Source organism: Sus scrofa, chromosome 6 (assembly GCF_054392235.1).
Source record: "Sus scrofa isolate SSC_HxYL_T2T_F1_AM1 chromosome 6, Sscrofa_HxYL_maternal_Yorkshire_Landrace_v2.0, whole genome shotgun sequence".
In the NCBI taxonomy this organism is placed as follows: Eukaryota; Metazoa; Chordata; class Mammalia; order Artiodactyla; family Suidae; genus Sus; species Sus scrofa.
In genome coordinates, this window is record NC_139388.1 from 51,477,292 (window position 1) to 51,501,107 (window position 23,816).

The 23,816-nt window shown below is 53.1% G+C and overlaps 3 protein-coding genes across 18 annotated transcripts in view; all 3 read left to right on the top strand.

The window, feature by feature from the left end:
* Window positions 1-23,816, top strand: part of NFKBIB (NFKB inhibitor beta) — a 1,076,695-nt gene that overhangs the window by 840,187 nt on the left and 212,692 nt on the right. The window lies entirely within an intron of this gene.
* On the top strand, window positions 35-12,760 carry EIF3K (eukaryotic translation initiation factor 3 subunit K). Of its 2 annotated transcripts, none has more exons than XR_014806129.1 (8): window positions 35-168; window positions 1,296-1,394; window positions 5,520-5,640; window positions 6,741-6,815; window positions 9,419-9,485; window positions 9,573-9,650; window positions 11,462-11,860; window positions 12,384-12,760. XR_014806129.1 is itself a non-coding variant. In XM_003127119.6 (8 exons), the coding sequence occupies exons 1-8, from the start codon at window positions 110-112 to the stop codon at window positions 12,721-12,723; spliced, it is 657 nt and encodes a 218-aa protein (XP_003127167.2). In that variant the 5' UTR covers window positions 35-109; the 3' UTR covers window positions 12,724-12,760. The 2 variants fall into 2 exon arrangements, 1 of the variants encoding a protein (XP_003127167.2); XM_003127119.6 differs by having other exon boundaries at window positions 11,462-11,587; window positions 12,692-12,760.
* The window catches only part of ACTN4 (actinin alpha 4), a 72,086-nt gene continuing 66,056 nt past the window's right edge, over window positions 17,787-23,816 (top strand). For all 15 annotated transcript variants that reach the window (XM_084960539.1, XM_084960541.1, XM_084960544.1 and 12 more), the window contains exon 1: window positions 17,787-17,999. Coding sequence is in view for 6 of the 15 variants with exons in the window: in XM_003127120.6 (XP_003127168.2) it covers window positions 17,838-17,999 (162 nt within the window). In the remaining 9 variants the exon portion in view is untranslated. The remainder of the gene's footprint in view (window positions 18,000-23,816) is intronic.

Here is a 23,816-nt window from a genome sequence, read left to right on the forward strand (position 1 = left end):
AACAGTGACGTAGTTTCCGTCTCCACCCGCAGTTCCTTTTCCGGTCCTCGAGGACGCCGTGCCTGTAGGATCTTCGGCTTCAGTCCCGGTGTGGGAGGCAAGAGTAGTCATGGCGATGTTTGAGCAGATGAGAGCGAACGTGGGCAAGTTGCTCAAGGGTATCGACAGGTCTGAACCTGGTCAGAGGGAGCGCTTCTGGCCAAGCAGGATGGAGGAGGGGATTTTTCGGGAGACAGCAAGGGTGGTCTGGATCCTGGGCTTGCCCGGGAGTGGGGTTTTTTCAGTCGTCTTGGAGATGTTTAAGGAAACAGCACTGCAGAGGCCTTATGGCGGGCGATAAGCTTGTCTACCGCTCAGTCCTCCCTTTTTTAATTGATGTAAGGCCTCTCTCTCTGCTTCTCGGCTTCCCCTCACTTTCCTTTCTCTCCTCCTCAGTCTGTCTCTCTCAGTGCCTCTTTCTCTCTCCCCCCTCCCATATCATTCATCCAATACATGTTTACTAAAATCTGTTTTGTCAGTGCTGGGCACTGCTGCGAACCAGAAGTGACCAAGAGAGTCACAGGCTGTGCTTTCACGGAGTTCCCGGTTCAGAGTCTAGACAAACCTGCCAATAGGCAGTGGTAGTGGTAGCCAGAAGTGGTCAGGGCTGGGATGGGGGGAATGCTAGGCAGGAGAAGATGGTGCTAGACCTGAGTGGGGCCTGGGGAGGGGAGAAAGGGGTGCCTGGCAAAGATGTCCTGGAGGCCAGGTATACATGCTGCCAGGGCTGGTTGGCTGAGAGGTTGAGGAGACATCCTAGAAAAGACACAGGGCTGATAGAGTTCTCATCGTGGCACAGCGGAAACACTTCTGACTAGGAACCCTGAGGTTGCGGGTACAATCCCTGGCCTTTCTCAGTGGATTAAGGATCTGGTGTTGCTGTGAGCTGTGGTATAGGTTGCAGATGCGGCTCGGATCCTGCGTTGCTGTGGCTGTGGTGTGGGCCAGCAACTGTAGCTCTGATTCAGCCCCTAGCCTGGGAACCTACATATGCGGCCAAGGGTGCGGCCTTAAGAAAAAAAAAAAATACACGGGGGCTAGAGCTTAGGCTTAGGTCTGGGATGTGGATAAGTTTTGTTAGAGGTTATAGAGCTGATTCGGTATTTGAGTAGAGCAAGTGACCAGTGACAGATCTGGAGGGAAGCAAGAAAGGAAGAGGGAGGAGCAGGCTACAGTGTCCCCTCTCACCCCGGCCCCACAGAGCGACTGACCTCAGCTCCTCTCTTTTCTGCTCACCCATCTTGTTTCTCCTCTAGGTATAATCCTGAGAATCTGGCCACCCTGGAGCGCTATGTGGAGACACAGGCTAAGGAGAATGCCTATGATCTGGAAGCCAACCTGGCTGTTCTGAAACTGTGAGTGTCTGCATCTGTTCCCACCACTGTGTCAGTAGCCAGCAAGGTGCCGCTCCCAATACTGGGTAGGGTGGGAGTTGGGGGTGGCCCACAGGATGTGGCTTCTCTCTCTTTTAAGTTGAAATGTAATTGATGTACAGTGTTATATTTTCAGGTGTGAAACATAACAATTGGATGTGTTTATAGATTTTATTCCATTTAAAGTCAATATAAGAGTTCTCTGGTGGCTCAGCAGGTTAAAGATCCAGCGTTGTCACCGCTGTGGCATGGGTTTTATCCTTGAAACTTCCATATGCTGCAAGTATGGCCAAAAACATGGTTATATAAAACATTGATGGAGTTCCTGTCATGGCGCAGTGGTTAACAAATCCGACTAGGAACCATGAGGTTGCGGGTTCGGTCCCTGGCCTTGCTCAGTGGGTTAACGATCCGGCGTTGCGGTGAGCTGTGGTGTAGGTTGCAGACGGTGAGCTGTGGTGTAGGTTGCAGACGCGGCTCGGATCCCATGTTGCTGTGACTCTGGCGTAGGCCGGTGGCTACAGCTCCAATTGGACCCCTAGCCTGGGAACCTCCATATGCCGTGGGAGCGGCCCAAGAAATAGCAAAAAGACAAAAAAAAAAAAAAAAAAAAAAAAAATTGGTTATAGTCTGTGCTGTATGTTACATCCTTGTATCTTACTTATTTTATATCTACCAGTTTGTATCTCTTAATCTCCTTCGCCCGCCTGTCTTGCCTCCCTCCCACCCTGCTCCCCTCTGGTAACCACTAGTTTGTTCTGTATATTTGGGTTTGTTTTTGTTTCATTATAGTCATCCGTTGTCATCTTTTAGGTTCCACATATTAGTCAAAACGTACAGTATTTGTCTTTCTTCAGCTTATTTCACTAAGCGTATTGAGGTCCATTCATGTCATTGCAAAGGGCAAAATTTCATTCTTTCATGGCTGGGTGATGTTCCCTTGTGTGTGTATCCCGTTTTATCCATTCATTTGTTAGTGGACACCTAGAGTGCTCCCATGTCTTGGCTGTCATAAATAGTGCTGCTGTGAACATTGGGGTGCATGTGTCTTTTCGACTTAGTGTTTTTGTTATCTTTGGATGTGTACTCAGGTTGGAATTGCTGGGTCATATGGTAGTATTTTTTTTTTTTTTAATAATTGTTGGTATAATGTTGTGCCAATTTCTCCTGTACAGCAAAATGACTTAGTTATCCAGATATATATATATATATATATATATATATATATATATATATATATACTTATTTTTATTTTTAATGTTCTTTTCTATCATGGTTTATCCCAAAAGATTGGTTATGGTTCCCTGTACTCTCTGGTAGGATCTTGTTGTTGGTCTATTATAAATGTAATAGTTGCATTTACTCACCACAGGCTGTCAGTCTATCCTGCTCTCCCTCCTCCCCCTTGATAACCACAAATCTGTTCTCTATGTTTGTGAGTCTGTTTTTGTTTTGTAGATATGTTTATTTGTGCCATATTTGAGATTCCATGTATAAGTGATGTCGTGTGGTACTTGTCTTTCTCTTTCTGACTTTACTGAGTGTGATCATCTCTGGTTGCATCCATGTTGCTGTGAATGGCATTATTTCACTCCTTTTTATGACCAAGTAGTATTCCATTGTGTTTATATACCACATCTTCTTAGTCCACTCATCTGTTGATGGACATTTAGGTGGCTGGTTCTTTCTTTTCCCCCTTTTTTGGCCTCCCTATGGCGTATGGAGTTCCAAGGCCAGGGATCAGATCCAACCACAGTTTCAGCGTAAACTGCGGCAACGCTGGATCCTTTAACCCACTGTGCTGGCCCAGGGGTCGAACCTGTGTCTCAGTGCTGCAGAGATTCATGTATCCTGTGGCACCACAGCAGGAATTTCTGGTAGTTCTGTTTCTGTTTGTCTTTTTAGGGCCGCACCCACGGCACATGGAAGTTCCCAGGCTAGGGGTTGAATCAGAGCTGCAGCTACACAGCCATAGCAACGCCAGACCTGAGCCAAGCCTTCAACCTACACCACAGCTCACGGTAACGCTGGATCCTTAACCCACTGAGCGACACGAGGGATTGAACCCACATCCTCATGGATACGAGTCAGATTCTTAAACCCACTGAGCCACAGCAGGAACTCCCTGGTAGTTCTATTTTTTTCATTTCTGGGGGGAACCTTTATATTGTCTTCCATAGTGGCTGCACCAATTACATTTCCACCAACAGATGTACCAGAGTGGTCTCTTCTCCACATCCTTGGCCTTTCTGACAGGTGTGAAGTGACAGCTCATCGTGGTTTTGATTTGAATCTCCCGGATGATTATCATTGTCGTGCATCTTTTTGTGTGTCTGTGTTGATCGGTACATCTTCTTTGGAAAAATGTCTATTCAGGTCTTCTCCCATTTTTTAGTAGGGTTTTTTGGGGTTTGGGCATTGAGTTGTCTTGAGTTTTAAATATATTTTTTGGATCGCATATAACTTTTCTCGATGTGCTAGACTAGGAAGCCAGGGAAGTTGGGGCAGGCGGAGGAATGGCTTTTTAAAAAATAGTTTCAAAACACACAGGCTAGCACATAAAACAAATACATGGAATTCCCTTTGTGGCACAGCGGAAATGAACACGACCAGGATCCCTGAGGATGCAGGTTTGATCCCTGGCCTCGCCCTGCGGGTTAAGGATCCGATGTTGCTGTGAGCTGTGGTGTAGGTTGCAGATGCAGCTTGGCTCCTGCGTCGCTGTGGCTGTGGTCTAGGCTGGCATCTGTAGCTCCAATTCGACCTCTGGCCTGGAAACTTCCATATGCCTTGTGTGTGGCCCTAAAAGGCAAAAATAAAAAACAAAACCAAATACGTAGTTTAACAAGTAAGTGTAAACGAGCACGCGTGTGCTCACCATCCAGGTTGCAAAAGTGAGTGCTGCCGGTGCCCCTGGGCCTTTGCCTCGTGTGTTTTGTGCCAACTACCCCCACCATGGTAACCACTTTTAGGCTCTCATGGCCTGGTTTTATGTGCGTTTAAGACGTAGGCACACGCGCACACGCATCCCGATTAACCTAGCTCATGTTTCCCTGCTTTGAACTTGACATAAATGTAGTCATACGACTGAAGCTCTTCTGTATCTGGCGTTTTCCAGTCAGCCCTGGGTTTGTGAGATCCATCCTTTTTCTATGTGGCTGCCGTGTGTTGTCATTGCTGTATAGTGTTCCATGTGGTCCTAGTTATTGCTTCTGTCGATGGACGTTTGGGTTCTGCCTCCTCAGTGCTTTATTGGCACATTACCAGCTGTGTGATTTTTTAGGTGGCGTAGCCTCAGTTTTGCCATCTGTAAAATAGAGATAATACACTGGGACTTGCGAGCTGTTGGGGTTGTACTGGGGATGACTGCCGCTTAGGGAGTGGTAGCTGCAGTGCTGGAAGCTTTGTGTGTGCTGCCCCACTTAGAGCCTGCCTTGCCTTTGTGAAGTAGATGTGGTTGTTGTTATCCCCTCTTGCAAGGGAGGAAACTGATGCAGGGAGCATTTAAAATAAGTAATCGAGGAGTTGTGGCTCAGTGATAATGAATCCGACTAGTATCTATGAGGTTGCAGGTTCAATCCCGGGCCTCGCTCAGTGGGTGGAGGATCCGGCGTTGCAGTGACCTGTGGTGTAGGTTGCAGATGCAGCTCTGATCTGGCATTGCTGTGGCTGTGCTGTAGGCCGACAGCTGCAGCTCCAATCCGACCCTTAACCTGGGAGCCTCCATATGCCACAGGTGCAGCCCTAAAAAGGCCAAAACATAAAGTAAAATTAAAAGGTAGTCGCAGGTCACTCAGCAGTGAAGTTTAAAGCCAGGCAGTTGACTCCAAAGCCCTGACCACTCCTCCAGACGCCACTTTTGTGCTCATTTGTTAGTGATGCACTTAACACTGCCTTGCTGGGTGGTTGTGAGGATTAACTGTGCACGTCTGCACAGCAAGAAAGTAGGGTCAGGGAGGTAAAGGCACAGCCAGGGAGCCGTGCACTCAGGATTAGAGCCCCGGCATGTCCAGCTCCCAAACCCTGGGCCAAAGCAGTGCACAGCACCTGTCGAGGCCGAGGGGCCCGGAGACGCCACCACCACTGTGTCTTTGTTCCGCTTCCTAGGTACCAGTTCAACCCAGCTTTCTTCCAGACCACTGTCACCGCCCAGATCCTGCTGAAGGCCCTCACCAACCTGCCCCACACCGACTTCACGCTGTGCAAGTGCATGATCGACCAGGCGCACGTATCCTTCCTGCTCCCTGGGCCGGGTGGGTGAATTCACGGAGCAGCGGTCTGAGCCGAGCAGCAGACACTGAGTACCCAGCACGGGCTTGGCACCATGTCTGGGCTGAGAAAGGCTCGCTCCTTGACCCTGCTCTGCATGGTGTGTTGTGGGAGGGCCTGCTTTCGGAGAGATTGTTTGCCTGCCCCAGGGGTCTGTTCTGGTGGCTTAAAAAAGGCACATGGTCCACTGTTCAAAGTCCAACAAAATGTGCAGTGAAACAAATCAAGGCCTCCTCCCGCCCCATCCCACAGTCCCCCGCTCTTCTCCAGGAAGGCAGTGGTAGTTTATAGTCCTGGGGGCCTTTCCACAGAGGCTCTCAGGATGCATAAGTGCAGCTGTGTGTGTTTATACCCTCATGGTCCTCCCCACCCAAACGGGCCAGTATGCACATCATTCTGCATCTTGCTTTTTTCCTCTTCTTTCGTTTTTTCTTTCTCTGTTTTTCTCTTTCTTTCTCTTTCTGGGATCTCAGTTCCCAGACAAGGGATTGAACCCGGCTGCAGCAGTGAAGGTGCCGAATCCTAACCACTAGACCACCAGGGAACTCCTTACATCTTGCTTTCTTCCTCTCACAGTGTGTCTCATCACTTTCGCTGTGTCAGTTCTATGAGAGACTCCACTTCAGTGTGTGGTTGGGCCACTGATGCATTAACAGTCCCCATCAGGGAGTTCCTGTCGTGGCTCAGCAGAAGTGAATCCGACTAGCATCCATGAGGACACGGGTTCGATCCCTGGTCTCGCTCAGTGGGTTAAGGATCTGGCATTGCTGTGAGCTGTGGTGTAGGTCACAGGCTCCGCTCGGATCTGGCATGGCTGTGGCGTAGGCTGGCGGCTGCGGCTCCAATTTGACCCCTAGCCTGTGAACCTCCATATGCTGTGGGTGCAGCCCTAAAAAGACCAGGGGAAAAAAAAAAAGAGTCCCCACACTGGCTCATTAGGACTTTTTTTCACTTTTGCCATCACAAGTGGGAGTGAACAAAAGATGGGCGCGGGCAGTCTAGGACTCAGCAGCGGGCTCCTCCCGCCCCAGGGCCTTTTCCCTTAACCCTTCCTTCCAGCAAGAAGAACGGCCCATCCGGCAGATTTTGTACCTGGGAGACCTGCTAGAGACCTGCCACTTCCAGGCCTTCTGGGTAACTTCCCTTGGCTCTGGGGGCAGGGTGGTGACTGGGCCGCGTGGAGCAGGCCGCCGAAGGTGGCGACTGTGCCCGGCGGGTTGGCTGCCTTCGTGGCGTGGGTCCTGTGCCCATGGAATGGTCATGCTCAGCCGGGGCCGGGCTGTCTGCTGTGCCGCAGAGCTCAAGCGACACACACACCCTTCCAGCAAAGGCCCTCGTCCTCTAAACACTCTTCCTCTTTTGCTTGCTCTAACCCAGCCTGGCCCAGCCGTCCATCTCTGCAGCTTCCCAGGTAGCCTCTCAGCCTCTCCCCTCTACTCGGATTCATCTCCCTCCCCAGCTCCCAGCCCCCAGCCCTGTGTTTGTACTTCCGCCCCCCTTTTGTGGCATCAGCACCCGCCCCCCAGCAGTGCTCATTCATCTTGTCATGAAGAATGTAGCTCACTGGCCCTCTTCCCGCTGTTTTCATTCTTAGGTGCTTGCAAAGGCAGGCAGATCCGTGATTCTTCCACCACCCTGTCCCCCCAGTTTCTGGAACTTTTCTCCTCTCTGTGCCTTCAGCCTCTCACTGGTAGTCACACCCTAGACCACTGGTTCTCAGCACTTTGGACCCCTGAGGAGTTAAACAAATACTGGAAGTTCCCGTTGTGGCTCAGTGGTAATGAGCCCGACTAGTATCCGTGAAGACGCAGGTTCGATCCCTGGCCTCGCCCCGTTAGTTGAGGATCTGGTGATGCTGTGGCTGTGGCGTGGGCTGGCAGCTATAGCTCTGTTTCCACCCCTAACCTGGGAACTTGCACATGCCTCCAGTGCGGCCCTAAAAAGCAGAAAAAAAACAAACACATTATGATACTTGGCTCCTGCCTCCCTGGAATCCGATATAAGTGGTCTGGGTGCAGTCTAGACTTAGGGCTTTTACAGTTATTCCTGATGATTCCGATGCCCAGCTAAGGCTGGGAGCCAGTGGCCTGTCCTTGTCTTCACCAGTGTTCGCTTCCTCCTCCTCCGTCCGTGAATGTCACCTCCACCCTCTGACCACGTCCTCGATTCCCAGCTCGCCCCCCTGAGGTCCCCGACCCGACACCTTTGGGCCTGACCAGCAGCCCTGGCCCTCATCCGGCTTCCTCCTCCGGCACAAATGCGCGCTCCTCCCCTTCCACACCTGGATCTGCGAGGATGCGCAAGGCCAGAGAAGAACCCCTCCGGGGCCGGCCACCACCCAGACACGGTCTTCAGCCCCTGCTCGTCCAGGGCCTTGCGCCCTCCCTGCTCTGCTGGATAGCCCTGCTCAGCTTCTCACCACCTCTGCTTGTCCTATGGCCCCTCCTTTCCTGGGAAGGTAGAAGCAGCCAGAGCAGGACTTCCCGCCCCCAGCCTGACGTCTGTGGGCAGCCAACCCAGCACTTTGCTGTTTTCATGGCTGAATTGTCCCTGCTCCTGTCACAGGCCCCCCTTCTCCAGGGCTCCAGTCCCCTTCCTCTCGCCTGCTGGGCATCCCACCGTGGCTCTCCCGGCTCCTCCATAGAGCAAACTTGGCCTTCCCACGTGGTTTCCATCACCACAGGAGACGTCCACCCTGCACTTCATTTCAGCTGAAAAAGAGAACTCTCTGTCAACCTCCACACCCCACCAGCTCTGCCTCTCATTCCAGCCACGCTCCTGTTTGCTCGGGGCTTTCTTGATTTTAAAGCTGGAAGTCTCACATCCTAGGAAACCCCGTCTAGGGTGAATGGGGACTCTGTCAGCCCACCCTGGGACAGCTAGCCTGCCCTCAGCCTCCCCTGGTCCCCTGGTCACTGGAAGCCCCTCCATTCAGGTTTCTGTGGCCAACCCTCTGCCCCCGGCCTCCAGCCCACACACACTCCATGGACCCACTCTTGTCCAGATCTGCAGTGACGTCCCCACTGCTGGATCCAGTAGGAAGTTCTCAGGCCCCGTCTCACCTGCCCCTCCAGCCCCGCCTGATGGGGCATCACGCGCCGCTCCCTCACACCCGCTCAGCTTGGCTCCAGGACAGCCGCTCCTTCCCACCGTCCTCCTGGGTTCCTCATTTCCATCACTCGTTTTGGGGAGCCCTTGCTGGGGAGGGGACATTTGAGCAGAAGCCTGAAAGGTGGGGGTGTGAGCCGCAGGGGAGGAAAGTTCCAGAACCAGCCAGCATGGAGGCCTTGAGTGGGTGGGGGCCTGGCATGTCTGAGGGGCAGTGAGGAGCCCCATGGCTGGAGTGAGGGGCAAGTGGGCAGGGGCGACAGGCAGGTCCTGCGGGGCTTCGTGGGTCGTGGGGGACACTTGACGTTTGAGTGAGATGGGAACCAAGTCGACGGAGTTGAGTGCAGGAAGCGATTCCGTCTCCACATCCTCTGTCGGGACTGGTGTCCGCCTGGCCCGTGCACACCCCAGCTCTCTGATTACAGGCACATCACTTAGCTGCTGTGAGCTTTGGTCTCCTTGTCTCTAAAATGGTGAACAAAATCAGCCACACTTACATCACGAGGTTGCACACGGAAGGGCTGGCATGTGGGTGGAGGCTCGAGTGCTCGCCTCTGTCGCTGGTGGTGGTCTTAGCGTTCTTGGCATTACCGACGTTAACGTTTTGGACATTGTCGCTCCCCTCACAGCAAGCCCTGGATGAAAACATGGACCTCCTGGAAGGTATAACTGGCTTTGAAGACTCCGTCCGCAAATGTAAGCCCCTCTCTGAGCTTGGACTCCCTGAGGGGCGGGAGTGGCCACAGGGCCGCCCTGCAGCATCTTTGTCCCTCCTTTCTGCAGTTATCTGCCATGTCGTTGGCATCACTTATCAGCACATCGATCGCTGGCTGCTGGCCGAGATGCTCGGGGATCTGACAGGTAAGGCCCTCTGGGTCCCCAGTACCATTCTAGGAGGTCAGGGGGGTCGGGGCCATGGGCCTCAGTGGCTCCTCAGGCGGACCCACCTCTGCCTCACCAGGTGAAGGCCCAGCCTAGGGAGGGACTAAGGGATTCACATAAAGCGTCTCCTTCCTTGGCAGAGATCCTTTGGCATTTGTTGGTTTATTCTGCATAAACTAATGGAATGCCCACTCTGTGCCAGCTACGGCCCTAGGGGCACAGCAATGAATAACAGTGAACGGCTCAGAGTCTCTCTTGTGGACGTGGTGAAACAGCTGACAGATGAGGCTGAACATCTCTGGTGGGGATCCGTGCGTGACAGCCCCTGGGGGGGAACACAGAGGTGAGGCAGTGCAGCGTCCGAACAGTTACCTTGGCCGGCGGAGTGAAGCGGGCAGCGTGGGGCAGAGCGAATGTGAGGATCACAGGCCCACAGAGCTGCCCGGGAGCCCTTGACTGGAGCCCGGTGAGCGAGGGGCAGAGCCGGGGGCAGAGGTGCCGGGAAGGCCAGGTACCCGGGGCTCCTGAGGACTGCGTCTCAGTGAGGACTCACTCCCGAGTGAGGTCTAAGCAGGGAGGGACATCATCGGATTTACGTTTCTAAATGATCTCTCTAAAAAGGAAGTAAAGAAAAAAACGCGTGTGAGTATATTTGCTTGTGCTGCCAAAAGAAACACAGGAAGGAAAATGCAAAGCTATGGAAAGTGGTTACTCCTTGTGGAGTGGGGGGTGAGAACAGGGAGGAGAGGGCGGGGCTTCCTCTGAGGACCTTCTCCGATAGTCCTGCCTTTTGAGCCAGGTGGGCTTTTTGTAGGATGTTATTTGTTTTCAGTGGAAGCTAACATTTATTGGACACTCTGTCAGGCACTATACTAAGTGCTGTGAGATGTTTACGTTTCCTTAAGGTGTTTTCTGTATTTAAAAGAGAAATTAGGAGTTCCCGTTGTGGCGCAGTGGTTAACGAATCCGACTAGGAACCATGAGGTTGCGGGTTTGGTCCCTGCCCTTGCTCAGTGGGTAAACCACCCGGCATTGCCGTGAGCTGTGGTGTGGGTCGCAGACATGGCTCGCATCCTGCGTTGCTGTGGCTCTGGCGTAGGCCAGTAGCTGTGGCTCCGATTCGACCCCTAGCCTGGGAACCTCCATATGCCGCGGGAGCGGCCCTAGAAAAGGCAAAAAGACAAAAAGATAAATAAATAAATGAGACATTAGATTAAAAGAGGATGAAACATCCCTTAGAATTGAATGTGAAGAGAAGCAGATGAATCTATCAAATTGATCACGGTCACGCAGAAAAGAATCATTTCAAGTCATAAAACACCTTCTTGGCCATGCATCCTTGCTAGCATGTTTTCTAAGGGCGAAGAAGAACCGCAAAGGAATTCTTGAACCTGAGGCCGTAGGCTTATTGTTGGCAGTGATGGTGGCGTCCTCATTTGGGAGCCATCCACGCAGGCTGCGGGGAGGCAGAGTAAGTACACAGACGTTACTAGGAGCTGAGCTTTGCCCCGGGAGAGAGCAGAGCAGTAAATGGAAAATGAAAGCGTCTAAGATGAAAGCCCTGTCATGGGAGGGATGAGAAGGCTAAAGGCTCCCTCTGGCTGCTGTTTGGAGAATGAACTAGAGAAGCAGCCAGCTGGTCGCGGGAGATCAGGTCGGCTGTGGCCACGGTCCAGGCAGGAGATGTTGGTGGCTTCTGGAGAAGGAGGGCGCCCCGGCCCTTGGCTCGCAGGCCCCCCAGTACTGCAGGATCACAGTGCCCACATCTGCACCGCCTGTGTCCCCTGCAGATGGCCAGCTGAAGGTGTGGATGAGCAAGTACGGCTGGAGCGCCGACGAGTCGGGCCAGATCTTCATCTGTAGCCAGGAGGAGAGCATTAAGCCCAAGAACATCGTGGAGAAGATCGACTTTGACAGTGAGTGGGGGCTGGAGGCCTCAGGCTGTGGGGCTCAGGACATGCTCTCATCCCTTGCCCTGCAAGTGAGAACCAGGGTACGGGGCACCTGCCTCCTTACGCCCTGGGTCTCCTCCGCACCCTCGAGTGTGATTCAGGTGTTTTAAAGATAGGGATAGGTGGAGTTCACGTTGTGGCTCAGTGGAAACATCCGACTAGAATCCATGAGGATGCTGGTTCGATCCCTGGCCTTGCTCAGTGGGTTAAGCGTCCAGCACTGCTGTGAGCTGTGGTGTAGAACACAAACCCGGCTTGGATCTATCCGGCGTGGCTGTGGCTGTGGTGTAGGCCAGCAGCTACAGCTCCAATTAGACCCCTAGCCTTAGAACCTCCATATGCCGTGGGTACAGCCCTAAAAAAAAGAAAAAAGATAGTGCGTGTGGCCCTTTAGTACAAATCAATTCAGTGGGTACTTAATTGAGGAGCAAGACTGAGCGGGCAGTCATCTCCACACTTGGGGGCTATGGACCCTCATTCTGGGTGAGATGTACCCACCGGGTCGGGGGTTCTTGGTGAGAACACGCAAGTCCGGCGCTCTAAGGGTCTTGCAGACAGTACCTAGTAAACGTTGTCATGGTGACGAGGGTCGAGACAGCACTCAGTACCAGGGGCGTCATTTAATCCTGCAGTTCCGTGGTTCTCACAGGGGGAAACTGCTGTTTAGTAATTTTTTTTTTTTTTTTTTAATTTTTAAGGTCACACCTGCTGCACATGGGGGCTCCCAGGCTAGGAGTCAAATCAGAGGTACAGCTGCCAGCCTACACCACAGCCACAGCCATGCCAGATCTGAGCTGCATCTGCATCCTCATGGCTGCTCGTCAGCTTCGTTTCCACTGAGCCCGGGCGGGAACTCCACCGTTCAGTAACTTGCTTGAGGTCAGCCACCTATGAAGGGCAGAGCCGAGATTTGAATCTAGGCCTCTCTGTTCCAGAGTCCAGACTCTTAACGGCTGCCTGTGTGATGGTGACCGAGGGGTTTGTGGGCATCTGCCCGTGGAGAGTGGCTCTATCCGGCGTGTCCCTGACTCTCCCACATTAACCGGTCCTCCTTTCTCTCCTCAACAGGCGTGTCCAGCATCATGGCCTCCTCCCAATAACCTCGCAGGCATTCAATAAAGACTTGTTGACTTCTTAGCCCCATTGTCTCCTCACTGGCTTCCTGCCTCTTCCCCTCGCCCCCCAGCAGGGGTCCAGGAACAGGCTTCGAGTCACCCTGTGCTGGGGCCACCTGGGTTCTGGCTGGAGCCTCTGCCTGCAGCCCGGCCTGTTTCCTTTGACTTCCTCTTCGCCAGCAGCTGACGTCCGCCACCGCCTTCCTGACCTTTCAGGTCACAAGTGGAAGGAACAGCAGCCGTGAGTCAGCAAGGAGGAGGCTGTGAATGGGAGGGAGGAGCCCAGCCCTGCACCCCAGCTAGCCTGGGCTCTTCTTTGCCCCAGAAAACCTGGGCGAACCTGGGTGAATGGGTTCCTGGTGAAGGAGAGGCACCGCCTTTGTCCTTGGGCCTCACGGGCGCAGCCACTCGTGGCCCCGGGGCAGGGGCTGGAGGGGCGAGCGGGGCGGGCGCCTGGCTGTTCGCTCAGCTGGTTGTGCCTCCTTGCCTTGTTCCTCAGTTTCCTCGTCTGTAAAAGGGGGGGATGGTGCTGCCTTGTCGGAGTCAGGAGGACTCGGAGCTTTTGCCGGTAACGGTCTCAGATCAGGACCTAGCCTGTTCTTGGCGCTGAGAAAACAGTCACTGTTAATTTCAGAGTCAGAAGCGTTGGCCCCCAGCATCGCAGTCTAGTCCCCAGTGCTCTTCTGCGTAGAGAGGACTTGATAAGAAAGTTGGGGTTTCTGTCAAGCCGTTCGTTCTGCCCCATCCCCAAGTCCCGGCCTGCACTGGCCAAGGGCCTCGCCCTTGTCCCATGATCCTTAGTTCCCGTGGTTGTTCGCATTTTGCAGAGTATTCCAGACGTTCTGGCAGAGTGGCCTTGGGCAGGTGTCTTCTCTGAGCCAGCTGTCTGCAGGAAGAGGGTGGGATACTGGTGACTGCCTTTGGGGGAAATTGGGGGAAATCAAATGCCACAAGAGAGGCACGTCCCTTTGTGTAGACTGGCGGGGTCCCTAGGGAGTGCCTCATTCTCCTGACTCTCCTGCTCTGGTACGTGGACTTTGCTTACAGAGGGGGCAGGGCCTGAGCTGCACCCTTCCCTGCCCTGCCTGCTTCCGGCACTCACACCCATCATGCTCTGAGGGCGCTGACTCCCAGGGCGGAACAGGACACCCTTTGCCCTGGGATCCAGACCTGAGCAAGAGCCCGGAACTAGGGCATGTGCCCAAACTCTGCGGACAAAGGGTTTTTCTACAGCTCAGGACTTGGGAGCCAGCTCAAAGCGGGGTGGAAGGAGGGGAGACTGGGATGTCCCCACCCACCTGTTTGGTTGTGTGAATTGGCAAAAGACACATACTCTAGGTGGGCACCCTCCCCCTCGCCCTGGCAAATGTCCTGGTATAGGATACAACCTGCACAACAGGCCGTGGCCACTCTGACCTTTGCTGCTTTGGGGAACCACAACTTGTCTTGCTTTGCTGACATGCCTTTGACCCAGGTCGCTCATCCTTTGAACAGCTAAGAGGCCCAGCTCTGCAGAAAGAGAGTCCAAACCCCAGCCCGGCGAGTGATCTCTGGGCATGTTGGTTAACCTCTCTGTGCCCTGGTTTTACAGCTGCAGGGAGTACCCACTTCTTTTTTTCTATTCCCCCCCCCCCCCTTTATTTTGGCTACACCTGAGGCATATGGAAGTTCCCAGGCCAGGGACTGAATCCGAGCCACAGCTGTCACCCCCGCCACAGCTGGGGCAACACCAGATTCTCAACCCACTGCGCCACAGCGGGAACTCCAGAGTACCCACTTCCGTAGCTGCTGTGAGTTAATGCAAGGGGTTTAAATCATCACCTTGTCCCCTGTCATGATCACTCGGGGACAGGGCTACTGTTTGAGCTGCTTCCGTAGCCATTTGGAGACATCCCCGTATCTGTTCCTGTTCCTGCCCTGAGAGGACACAGCCCGCTCTCCTTGTTTCACCTAAGAAGCGTTGATAGTGGGATACAGCACCGTGTAAATCCTGACTGAAGAGGTCTTGAGGATGCTAAGAAGTGTGGAAACAGCGGCCCCAATGCCAGGGCCACTGGCTGTACCCCTTCACTCTGGGCTCTCTCCCTGCCAGCTCTGAGCCCCTGCCCGCTGCCCCCTGACTCTCCAGAGGCAGTAGCTGTTACTACTGCACAGTCTGTGGATGGCTGCTGGGAACTGGCCTCAAAGCTGGCAATTAAAGGCAGCCTTTAATTTAAACCTCATTGGCTGGGAATGTCCATTTCATCTCTGAGCCCTTGGTCTGGGAGTTTTCTCAGTATCGACCAGCAGGCAGGGAGGGGCAGGTGGCCCATTGTTGGAGTGGCCTTTCCGGGCCCAGCAGGCCCAGCACAAGAGTTCTGGGCTTGTTCTCCAGGTCAGGCAGGAAGAGTTGCCCTGCCCCAGCCCCACCCAGCCCAGCCCAGCCCAGCTTTGGACACAGCAACACTCCTGGGTCTTCAGCCAGGTCATGACCCAGGAGGAGCTTGGGGGTGCCAGGACCCACACCACCATGTCCGGCGTGGCCCAAAGAGCTCTTGACAATGAAGGGACCCATGAGGACACAGGTTTGATTCCCTGGCCTCCCTTAACAGATTAAGGATCTGGTGTTGCCGTGAGCTGTGGTGTGGGTTGCAGACATGGCTCGGATTCCGTGTTGCTGTGGCCGTGGTGTAGGCTGACAGCTGCAGCTCAGATTCAGCCTCTTATCCTGGGAACCACCGTATGCCACGGGTACAGGTCTAAAAAAGACAAAAAAAGAGAAAAACACACAAAGACTTCAAATTCCTCACCATGATTTTAAGTCCGTTCATTCATCTGGGATTTCTTAAGCTTCTATCTTCTGCCAGACACTGCTTCAGAGACTAGTGATACAGCAGTGACCAAAACAAAGATTCCCGTACATCTTGGGCCAACATCCTTGGGAAGGAGACAGATGAGCAGGATAAGTAAACCAGTCATGCACTGTATTGAATGTGCTATAGACAAAAATGAAGCGGGAAGGTGTGGGGTGCTATTTATAAAACGGTGGTCAGGTGAGGTCTCACTAAGGGGGTGATACTTCCACCGATGTGCAGGAGAGGAGGCTATGATCCTGAGGGTCTAGTGTCGGGGCGAAGCGCAGTGGTAACAAGGCCTCGAGGCTGGACCCTTCCAGGTGTGTTGGAGGAACAGCCGGGAGGCCAGCAGTGTGGCAGGAGCTGGGAGAGCGAGGGGGGAGAATGGGAGAAGAGTTGGGAGAGGAGCTGGGGACCAGGCTGGGCAGGACATGGACGAACTGGTGAATTTGGCCGAAGCCCCAGGAGTCCCCATTGCTTCCAAAGCTGGGCGGGGCTGAGTCAAAGCAAGGAATCCTGCAGCCTTTCCTCCTGTCTTTGACTTCGTGGCGCCAAGGGATGGTTCTGAGCAGGGGAGGGAGGAGCTTGATTTGACTCAGGCTCCTTCTGGTTTCTTTGGAGAAAGAGAGGTGGGGAAGGGGGCATGTGGAGGACTTGAGAAATGTTGAGGAGGCTGGGACACTGGTCCAGGTGAAGACAAGGTGAGGGTGGACAGAACCAGGGTGTGGCCATGTGGGATGGGAGAAGTGGGTGAATTTTGTATATACTTGGAAGATGGATCTGACAGAATTTCCTGAACGACTGGATGTAGGGTGTGAAAACAAAGAGGAGCCAAGGATGACTGCAAGCTTTGTTGCCTGCACAGCTGAAAGGCCGGAGGCACCATTGACCAAGATGGGGATGGCTATGGGGTGACGAGGTTTGGGAGGAAGATCAGGAGCCCAACTCTGGGTACTTACACTTGAGACACCTATTATGTGTGAGTGTCATTTGTATTTATTTACTGTCGTGTCCCCCATACACTTGAGAACTTGGCGCACTTACCATGCTCAGCACCTTATCACCAGCATCCAAGAAGAGTTCCTGGAATACAACAGAGGCTCAATAAATGCTTTTTGAATGAGTGAAGTAAACACGTCCAAAAAATCCTCCACTTTCCCAGTCAGCCAGTATCCATTCGGAGCTACCATGTCCATTTTGTGAATTCTTCAAGAGTTTGTTTAATTGTCCTCCTTGTTCATAAAGCCAACTCTGCCAGTTTCCGTTGTGGCTCAGCAGGGCGTAAATCCAAATCCGACTGGTATCCATGAGGATGCAGGTTCCATCCCTGGTTTCTCTCAGAGGGTTAAGGATCGTGGGTTGCTATGGCTGTTGCATAAGCTGGCAGGTGTAGCTCTGATTTGATTCCTAGCTCAGGAACTTATATATGCCACAGGTGTTGCCCTGAAAAGCAAAGGCAAAAAATAAAAAAATAAATGAAGTCAATCCTGACTACTTCATTTCCATTCTAGTTCTGTTTGATTTTTCTTCATAGCACATATCCCCTTGGAATATATACATACGCTATGTACTTTTTTTCCCCCCCGCATCTGTGGCATGTGGAAATTCCTGGGCAAGGGATGGAAAATGAGCCACAGCTGGGGCCGATGCCACAGCTGGGGCAACGCTGGATTCTTAACACGCTGCACCACAGCAGCAACTCCAATACACTGTTTCCTAAAATTGTGTTTTTTTCCTTTCACTAGACGGTTGTTTCATGAGGGCAGACAGTTTTGTCTATCTTATTTAGTGTTGATGCGTAAAACATGGTCTGGCACATAGTAGGCGCTTAATATTTGTTGAATTTCTGGCGCCGAAAGGGAATACACTCCACGCCAGAGCCCAATGGCCAGACCCGCCGGCCGAATCCTTCGCTCTCTGGGCCCGCCCACACGTAGAGGCCGCGCGCGCGCGCGCGCGCGCGCGAGGAGGCGAAGCTCGTCCACGAGCCGAAGGGCGGCGGGGAAGTGGACTCTGCGCAGGCTCAGAGCTTCCCGAGGCGGGGTCTTAGGGCCTTTCTCGTTAGGAAGCGCGCGCGCGCGCGCGGGAGGGCGGCGGCGGCGGCGGCGGCGGAGGCGCGGTGCGCAAGCGCAGCGGGCAGTGCGCAGGCGCTAGCGCAGGGCGGGCTGAAGCAGCTGAAGCAGCGGCGGCGGCGGCGGCGGCGGAGGCTCGGGCAGAGGGGCGGGAGCAGAGGCGGGAGCGGACGGGCTCGGGAGAGGCGGCGGAATGGTGGACTACCACGCGGCGAACCAGTCGTACCAGTACGGCCCCAGCAGCGGGAGCAATGGCGCCGGCGGCGGCGGTAGCATGGGCGACTACATGGCCCAGGAGGACGACTGGGACCGGGACCTGCTGCTGGACCCGGCCTGGGAGAAGCAGCAACGCAAGGTGCGCGGCCCGCGGGCCGGACGGGCTGGAGGGGGGCTTCCGAGGGAGGCTGGGCGCCGGGAAGGGGTTGGGAGTCCTGAGATGGGAGTGGAGGGTCTGTGATGAGAACCGGGCGTCGTGAGAAGGAATCGGTGGATCTGAGAAGGTGTTTGGGGTCCTGAAAAGGAGTTGCAGAACTTGAGCAAGGAATTGGGAGTCTGAAAAAATCATTGGCGGCCGAGGAGAGAATATGGAAATCTAAAACATGGAATCAGGGAGTCTGTGAAGGAATTAGGCGGGTCGAGGTGGGGAATTGGAGGAAACCAGCGAGATGATTGGAGACTCTAAAATGGAATTGGGTCTGAGGCGGGATCGAAGGCTCGGGTTGGATTGGGGTTGCTGAGAGAGGAACGGGGGGTCTGGAATTTGGGGGTCGGGGCAGTCTGAGGAGGAGCTCGAGTGTGCAGGGGGTTGTTTGGCTCGCAGAGTCCTCTGAAGAGGATAGGATTGTGGGAGCCCCAGGCTGGGGAACTTCTAAAGGGGGTGAGGATTCTGGAAGTCTGAAGATGGGGTTGGGGGGTACTCAGGAGGGGATTGTGGAGTGGGAAGGGTGGTGGAAGGACAGGGGAGATAAAAGCAGAGGGGCTAAGGAAAGAAGTGGCTGTGAAAAGACCCGGGGCTTAGGATGTGGGGATGGGGAGGGTGGCGAATGAGGTCTGGAACGGGGGTCCGAAGGGACCTGTGAATGAGAAGTCTTGCAGGGGGTGAGATTTACTGGGGGTGCCCCGTTTTAAGGGGAAGAGGAGAAGACTGGACAAGAGAAGGCATGAAAGGAATTGATGAGGCTAAAGGCCTCATCGATGAGAGGCCCAAGGGAGATAGGGAGAGTATTTGGAGCGTTTTGAGGAGGGGAGCCGAAGAATTGCTGGAACGTCCACAAAGGCTCCGCCAAGGGTTGGCGGCGCCTGAGGCCAAGCAAGGTAGCCTGGAAAAGGTGAGGATGGAGGGAGGGAAGGAGCAGAATGGCGGAGAGTGGGAGGGAGGTTGGCGGGGTAATGAAAGTCTCATTAGGAAGGGAGTGTGTGATGGATAGACTGAGAGAGGAATTTGGGGGTGGGGGCGTCTGGAGATGCCGTCCCGGGACCGGAGAGTGTGTGTGTGTCCTGAAGGGAGAATGCGTTGTCTGGGGAGGAAGAGGTGAGAGTAGCTGCAAGAATTGTCCCGTGGGGGTGGGGGGGTGGGGCAAAGAGGTCTTTCTAAAGCAGGGCCTGTTTTCAGGTGGCATGTTGGGGTGTGGAAGCAATTTAGGGGAGACCCACAGTGAGGAAAGGGAGATCAAAAGGAGTGGGAGGCCCAGAGAAGGTAGCTTGTGTGTGTGTGTGTGTGTGGGTAAAATCTCAGGTGGTTGAGAGCGGGGAGCCTGATAGAAGAGAGGGTTTGAGTGTGTGCAGGAAGAGCTAAAGAAAGGAGGGTGTTGAGTAGGTGGGTGTGTTGGGAGGGGGTGTTTAAAGTGTTGTGTGTGCAGAGGGTGGGAGGTACTTGCAGTTAGGTTCTGGAGATCGGAATTTTCCTTCCAGATTTGTTACCAACTCTGTGGCCTTGGGCAAGACCCTTGGTCTCAGTGCAGTTCTGTCACCTGCGAAATGAGGCGGGGTCGAAGGGGTCCCTTCTGTGACTCTAGGAAGAGAGATGTGTATGGTGTGGGACTTGAGGGTGGCTTTGGTGGAGCTTTCTCAGGAACGTGGGGGCGGACTCAAAGCAAGGGGTGCGAGTGGTGAGTGTGGCTGGAAGCCTCTTGAGGGTATGAGTTGGTGCTTTGGGGGCTCCCAGCGGGCAGCCCAGGCTGGAGGGGAAAGGGTGAAAAGAGCAGCTGTTCCAGGCAGCCCGGGGTGGGGCCTGGCATAACCTTGGGTAAATTACCAACCTCTGCTTGAATTTCCTCCTCTGTAGTTGGGGGGTGGTGGGTTGGCTGTGGCGTCCTTATCTGTTGCCCCACCTACCTCTGGGTGGGCAGATGGAGATAATCTGACATAAAAATGCTTTTTGAGGGGAGAGCCCTAGTCTGCAGACTCAGCAGTGTGTTGCCGGAGGCAGTGCTGGGTTGGAAAAGGTTAAGAGTTGCCAGGAGACTTGGAAAGTTGGGAGGGGAGCCTGCGGCTACCGGGTTGTTTGTGAGGTCTGGGCTCTGCCTTCTCCAGCTGCACGTGCTTGGGGAGAAGGAGCCTTGGAACCTTTTACTCAGGTGATGGGAGTGGGCACCTGCCTTTCCCCTCCCTTCCCGTCTCTACCACTCCCAAAGGTGCTCCCTTTGCTAGCTCACTTCCACTCCTTTGGGAGTTGTTAGGGTGTGTGCTTCTTCGTACCCATAGTCTCCCTTGCATGCTGGGCGAGGCTGAGGCACCCACCATTCCGGCCTGGGCGGGAACCAGGACTCACCGGAACCCCTAGGCCTCGCTGCTGTGTGTCAGCTCCCTTCCTCAAGCACTGGGCAAGGTTGAGGGAAAGGGTGGCTCACAGCCCCTCTGATACCAGCTGCTTTAGATTCTGAGTCTGGCGTGTCCTGCTTCATACGTCTGGGTATTTACACACAGCTATACTTTGGGGGGGATGTCGCTTCACTGCTGTGCACCCACCTATGATGGGGTAGGAAGCCTTTTGAAACGGGAGAAGGGGTAATGGAAAGAAATATATACACACGTTTGTGCTGTTCTTTTTCTTCTAAGAGGAACCCTCCACCCCTCCCCCGGACTGGATTTTTCTGAGCTGCAACGTCACCCATTGCCCTTCTTGTCTCTCCAAGGCTGAGCCACTGTCACAGGGAGAGTGACAGTCCTATGACTGTTCTTTGCACACTCTCATTCTCTAAAAAAATCTGTAGGCCTTTAAAGCAAGTAGAATCGAATTCTTCTAGGAATCAGGCAAGGTTTAGCCCAAGTCAGAGGGTGTATGTGGTTCCTGGTGGTTCTCACTTCTACCTTCAGCCCTTCTAGGGTCGCCTTCTAGGGACCCTTGTAAGGGAGGCATTGCCTGATTAGTAGATTATGCAACACTTCTGATATGGGAAGCCTCCAAGTGTTGTGAGGGGTAGGGGGAGGGACTGGCCTGGCCTCGCGGGCAAATTCTTGAGCAATTATAGCTCTGGGCCATAGTTCCCTCTCCCTGTTTCTGAAAGGGGTCTGGGTAGCCTTGCCACCCTCCCTGCCCTCCTGGACAGGTGAGGTCACTTGACAGCTGCTCCAGAACTTTGTCACAGCAAGAGGAATTGCCCCCTTTTGCTAGGCTTGTAAGCTTGTTTGTTCACTGAAACATCACTGCTTTCAGGACCTCACTGTTCAGACCCTGACCTTTGGCTGGAGCTCTGTTAGGTTTGAGTTAATTATTTGAAACTTCTGATGATGTTTTGTTTTTTCTCCAAGTAGGGTTTTTTTTTTTCCTTTCTTTCTTTCTTTTCTTTTTTTTTAAGGCTGATGATAGAGGCCTCAAAGTAGCCATCTGTTATTTTGTTCCATTACTCTAATTGCTTGCCTCTTAGGATTTGGCTAAGACTAGCAGATCCTTAGCAGGTTTTTTTCTTTTCTTTTCTTTTTTTGCTTTTTAGGGCCACACCCGAGGCACATGGAAGTTCCCAGGCTAGGGGTCAAATTGGAGCTGCAGCTGCCGGCCTACACCACAGCTCATGGCAACACCAGATCCTCAACCCACTGAGTGAGGCCAGGGATCAAACCCACATCCTCATGGATACGAATGAGCCACAACAGAACTCCCCTTAGCCTTTGTAAAAGCTGAAAAAGTTACTTACCAAAAACAAACACCCCCCCCCCCCCCACACACACATACACAACCCAAGTTCAATTGTTACCTTGTATTAAAGACTGTGAACACATCAGGGGGTGGGTATCCTATTAGGCTTCCTGGAAAGAGGGGTGGGTAGGGGAAGCTACCTAGCCCACCCCCATCCCTTGTGTTTTCAGAACATGGCTTTTCTGCTGCCTGCAGAAGAGGTGACGTGTGGGAGGACAGCCTGGGAGTACGGGGTCCCTTGGGGCCACTGGCACTCATTCAGCTCAGAGTTGCAATCCAGTTGGTGCCATGGAGTGGCACCTGCTGCTTCATCTGATTCTATGTGCTCCAGGGCGTGGGCCCAGGATTGCCCTCTGCCTTTTGGAACATGCTCCCTAAGACCAGCGAGGAGGCTGCTTTGTCGGAGGGAGCTGACTCACTCTCCAGTTGGACCTGGTGCTAAATGGCTTCATTGAAGGGCATTCGACTGCCTGGGCTAGAATGGGCTGCCTTGTGGGAGAAGTTTGGTGAAAGTATTAGGGGAAAACTACCCTGGGAATGAGGGTGGGGCTCTTATACCCAGGCGCTGCTGGTGCTCTTCAGCGGAGATGCAGTCCCGGAGTTCAGTTCAAATGTGGGCTTCCCCTCTTAAAATGTCTTAGTCAAATGTCACGGGAGCAGGGACAAGTCTGGATTCCAGTCTTAAGCCTTTGGGGCAGGGCGTTCTGCCGTTTAAACGAATAGCTCTGGTCCTGGCCGACTTTGGCCGGACAGGGCCCTTTTACAGAATTAACTGAGTGAGTAGTACACGTTCTCTGGCAGCGCTCTCTAGCAGATGACAGCAAAGAGAGTGGAGCCAAAAAGGAATTGATTTGGGAAGGCTCAAGGAATTTCTGAGACCGTTGAGATGAACACTTCAGGCGTTTGCCATATTGATTTATAATGTGCTGGGAATTGTACAAGCCTTTGACCAGATCTTAGGGTTTTTTTTTTTTTTTTTTTTTTTAGGGCTCTCTTGTTTTTATTTATTTTGGTGGCCGGAGGGGGAGAGGGAACAGGCAAAAATAATTAAGGAACAGCTGTTGCTCTGGTATCCCTTGCTCATTCAAGTTTTCAGAATGGCTGAACTGTCAACATGTTTATCCTTCCCTGGCGTTTAGTATATTCTAGACCAGAGGTTCCCCCAGCTCTATCCTCATTTCCTTCTCTTAGTGATTGTCATCAGTCATGGTCACTTTCCTTCCATGGCCTTTATTTGCCTTTTTTTTTTTTTAATATATTTAGTTTACAGAATAACCAAAGCACGTCACATTACCTTCTTTTAAGTCTCCCTTTCCCCGTTTTCTTTTTTCATGGAAATAGGAGGCAGGTGATAGCAAGTGAGTTATTCAGTGGCAGTGGAAACTGAAACACTGACCTAGTAAAGGTGGCGGAAGCTTCTCCTTGAGCAGCTGCAAGTCCTGTCACCCAGAGAGGTTTGAAAGACTTCTTTATGTTTTGGGGAGTTGGAGAACTCAAGATCCCTCTCCTTTAGGATGAGGTTAGACTTTGAAACATCAAAGCCTCACCGGCAGTCATAAGGAAACTTAGTTTTACAGTGTTGCCTGTCTAGACACCCGGAATTTGTTATAAAGTGTCTGGAAGTGGCACAAGTAACACTTGCTTTTCTTCAGGAAGGTTTATGAGTTACATTTTAGTCAGTAACCCAGGCATCAGGGAGGGTAAGGTTCATTGAGTCAAGAGAAACAGAATTACTTAAAATCCCAGCGTCTGTGTAAAGAGTGATCTTATTGGGAGGAAAAATGAACCAAGAGACTGGGAGGAGAAGGATCCCGCCTCCTCCAGAAAGTGAAATCTCTGCATACATTTAACTGGCAAGAGGGTCCTTACATCGGTGTTTCGGAAATTTTGTCCAAGCAGCCATCTCCCTGGGATTATAAAAATCCCGGAGACGTTTGTCTTGGTGTTGTGCCTTTTTTGGTTGTGTTGTTCTTTCATGTCCTCCTCCCTCCCCTTTCCGTCATAAACAACGGATGCATTAACTTGGAATGTCCATGG

Bases quoted from the DNA above. Each gene is read 5' to 3' on its own strand.
- EIF3K (XM_003127119.6), top strand. From the start codon at position 110: ATGGCGATGTTTGAGCAGATGAGAGCGAACGTGGGCAAGTTGCTCAAG. The intron at 5,641-6,740 runs GTATCCTTCCTG...CCTTCCTTCCAG, and splicing joins GCATGATCGACCAGGCGCAC to CAAGAAGAACGGCCCATCCG. The intron at 6,816-9,418 runs GTAACTTCCCTT...CTCCCCTCACAG, and splicing joins GCCACTTCCAGGCCTTCTGG to CAAGCCCTGGATGAAAACAT.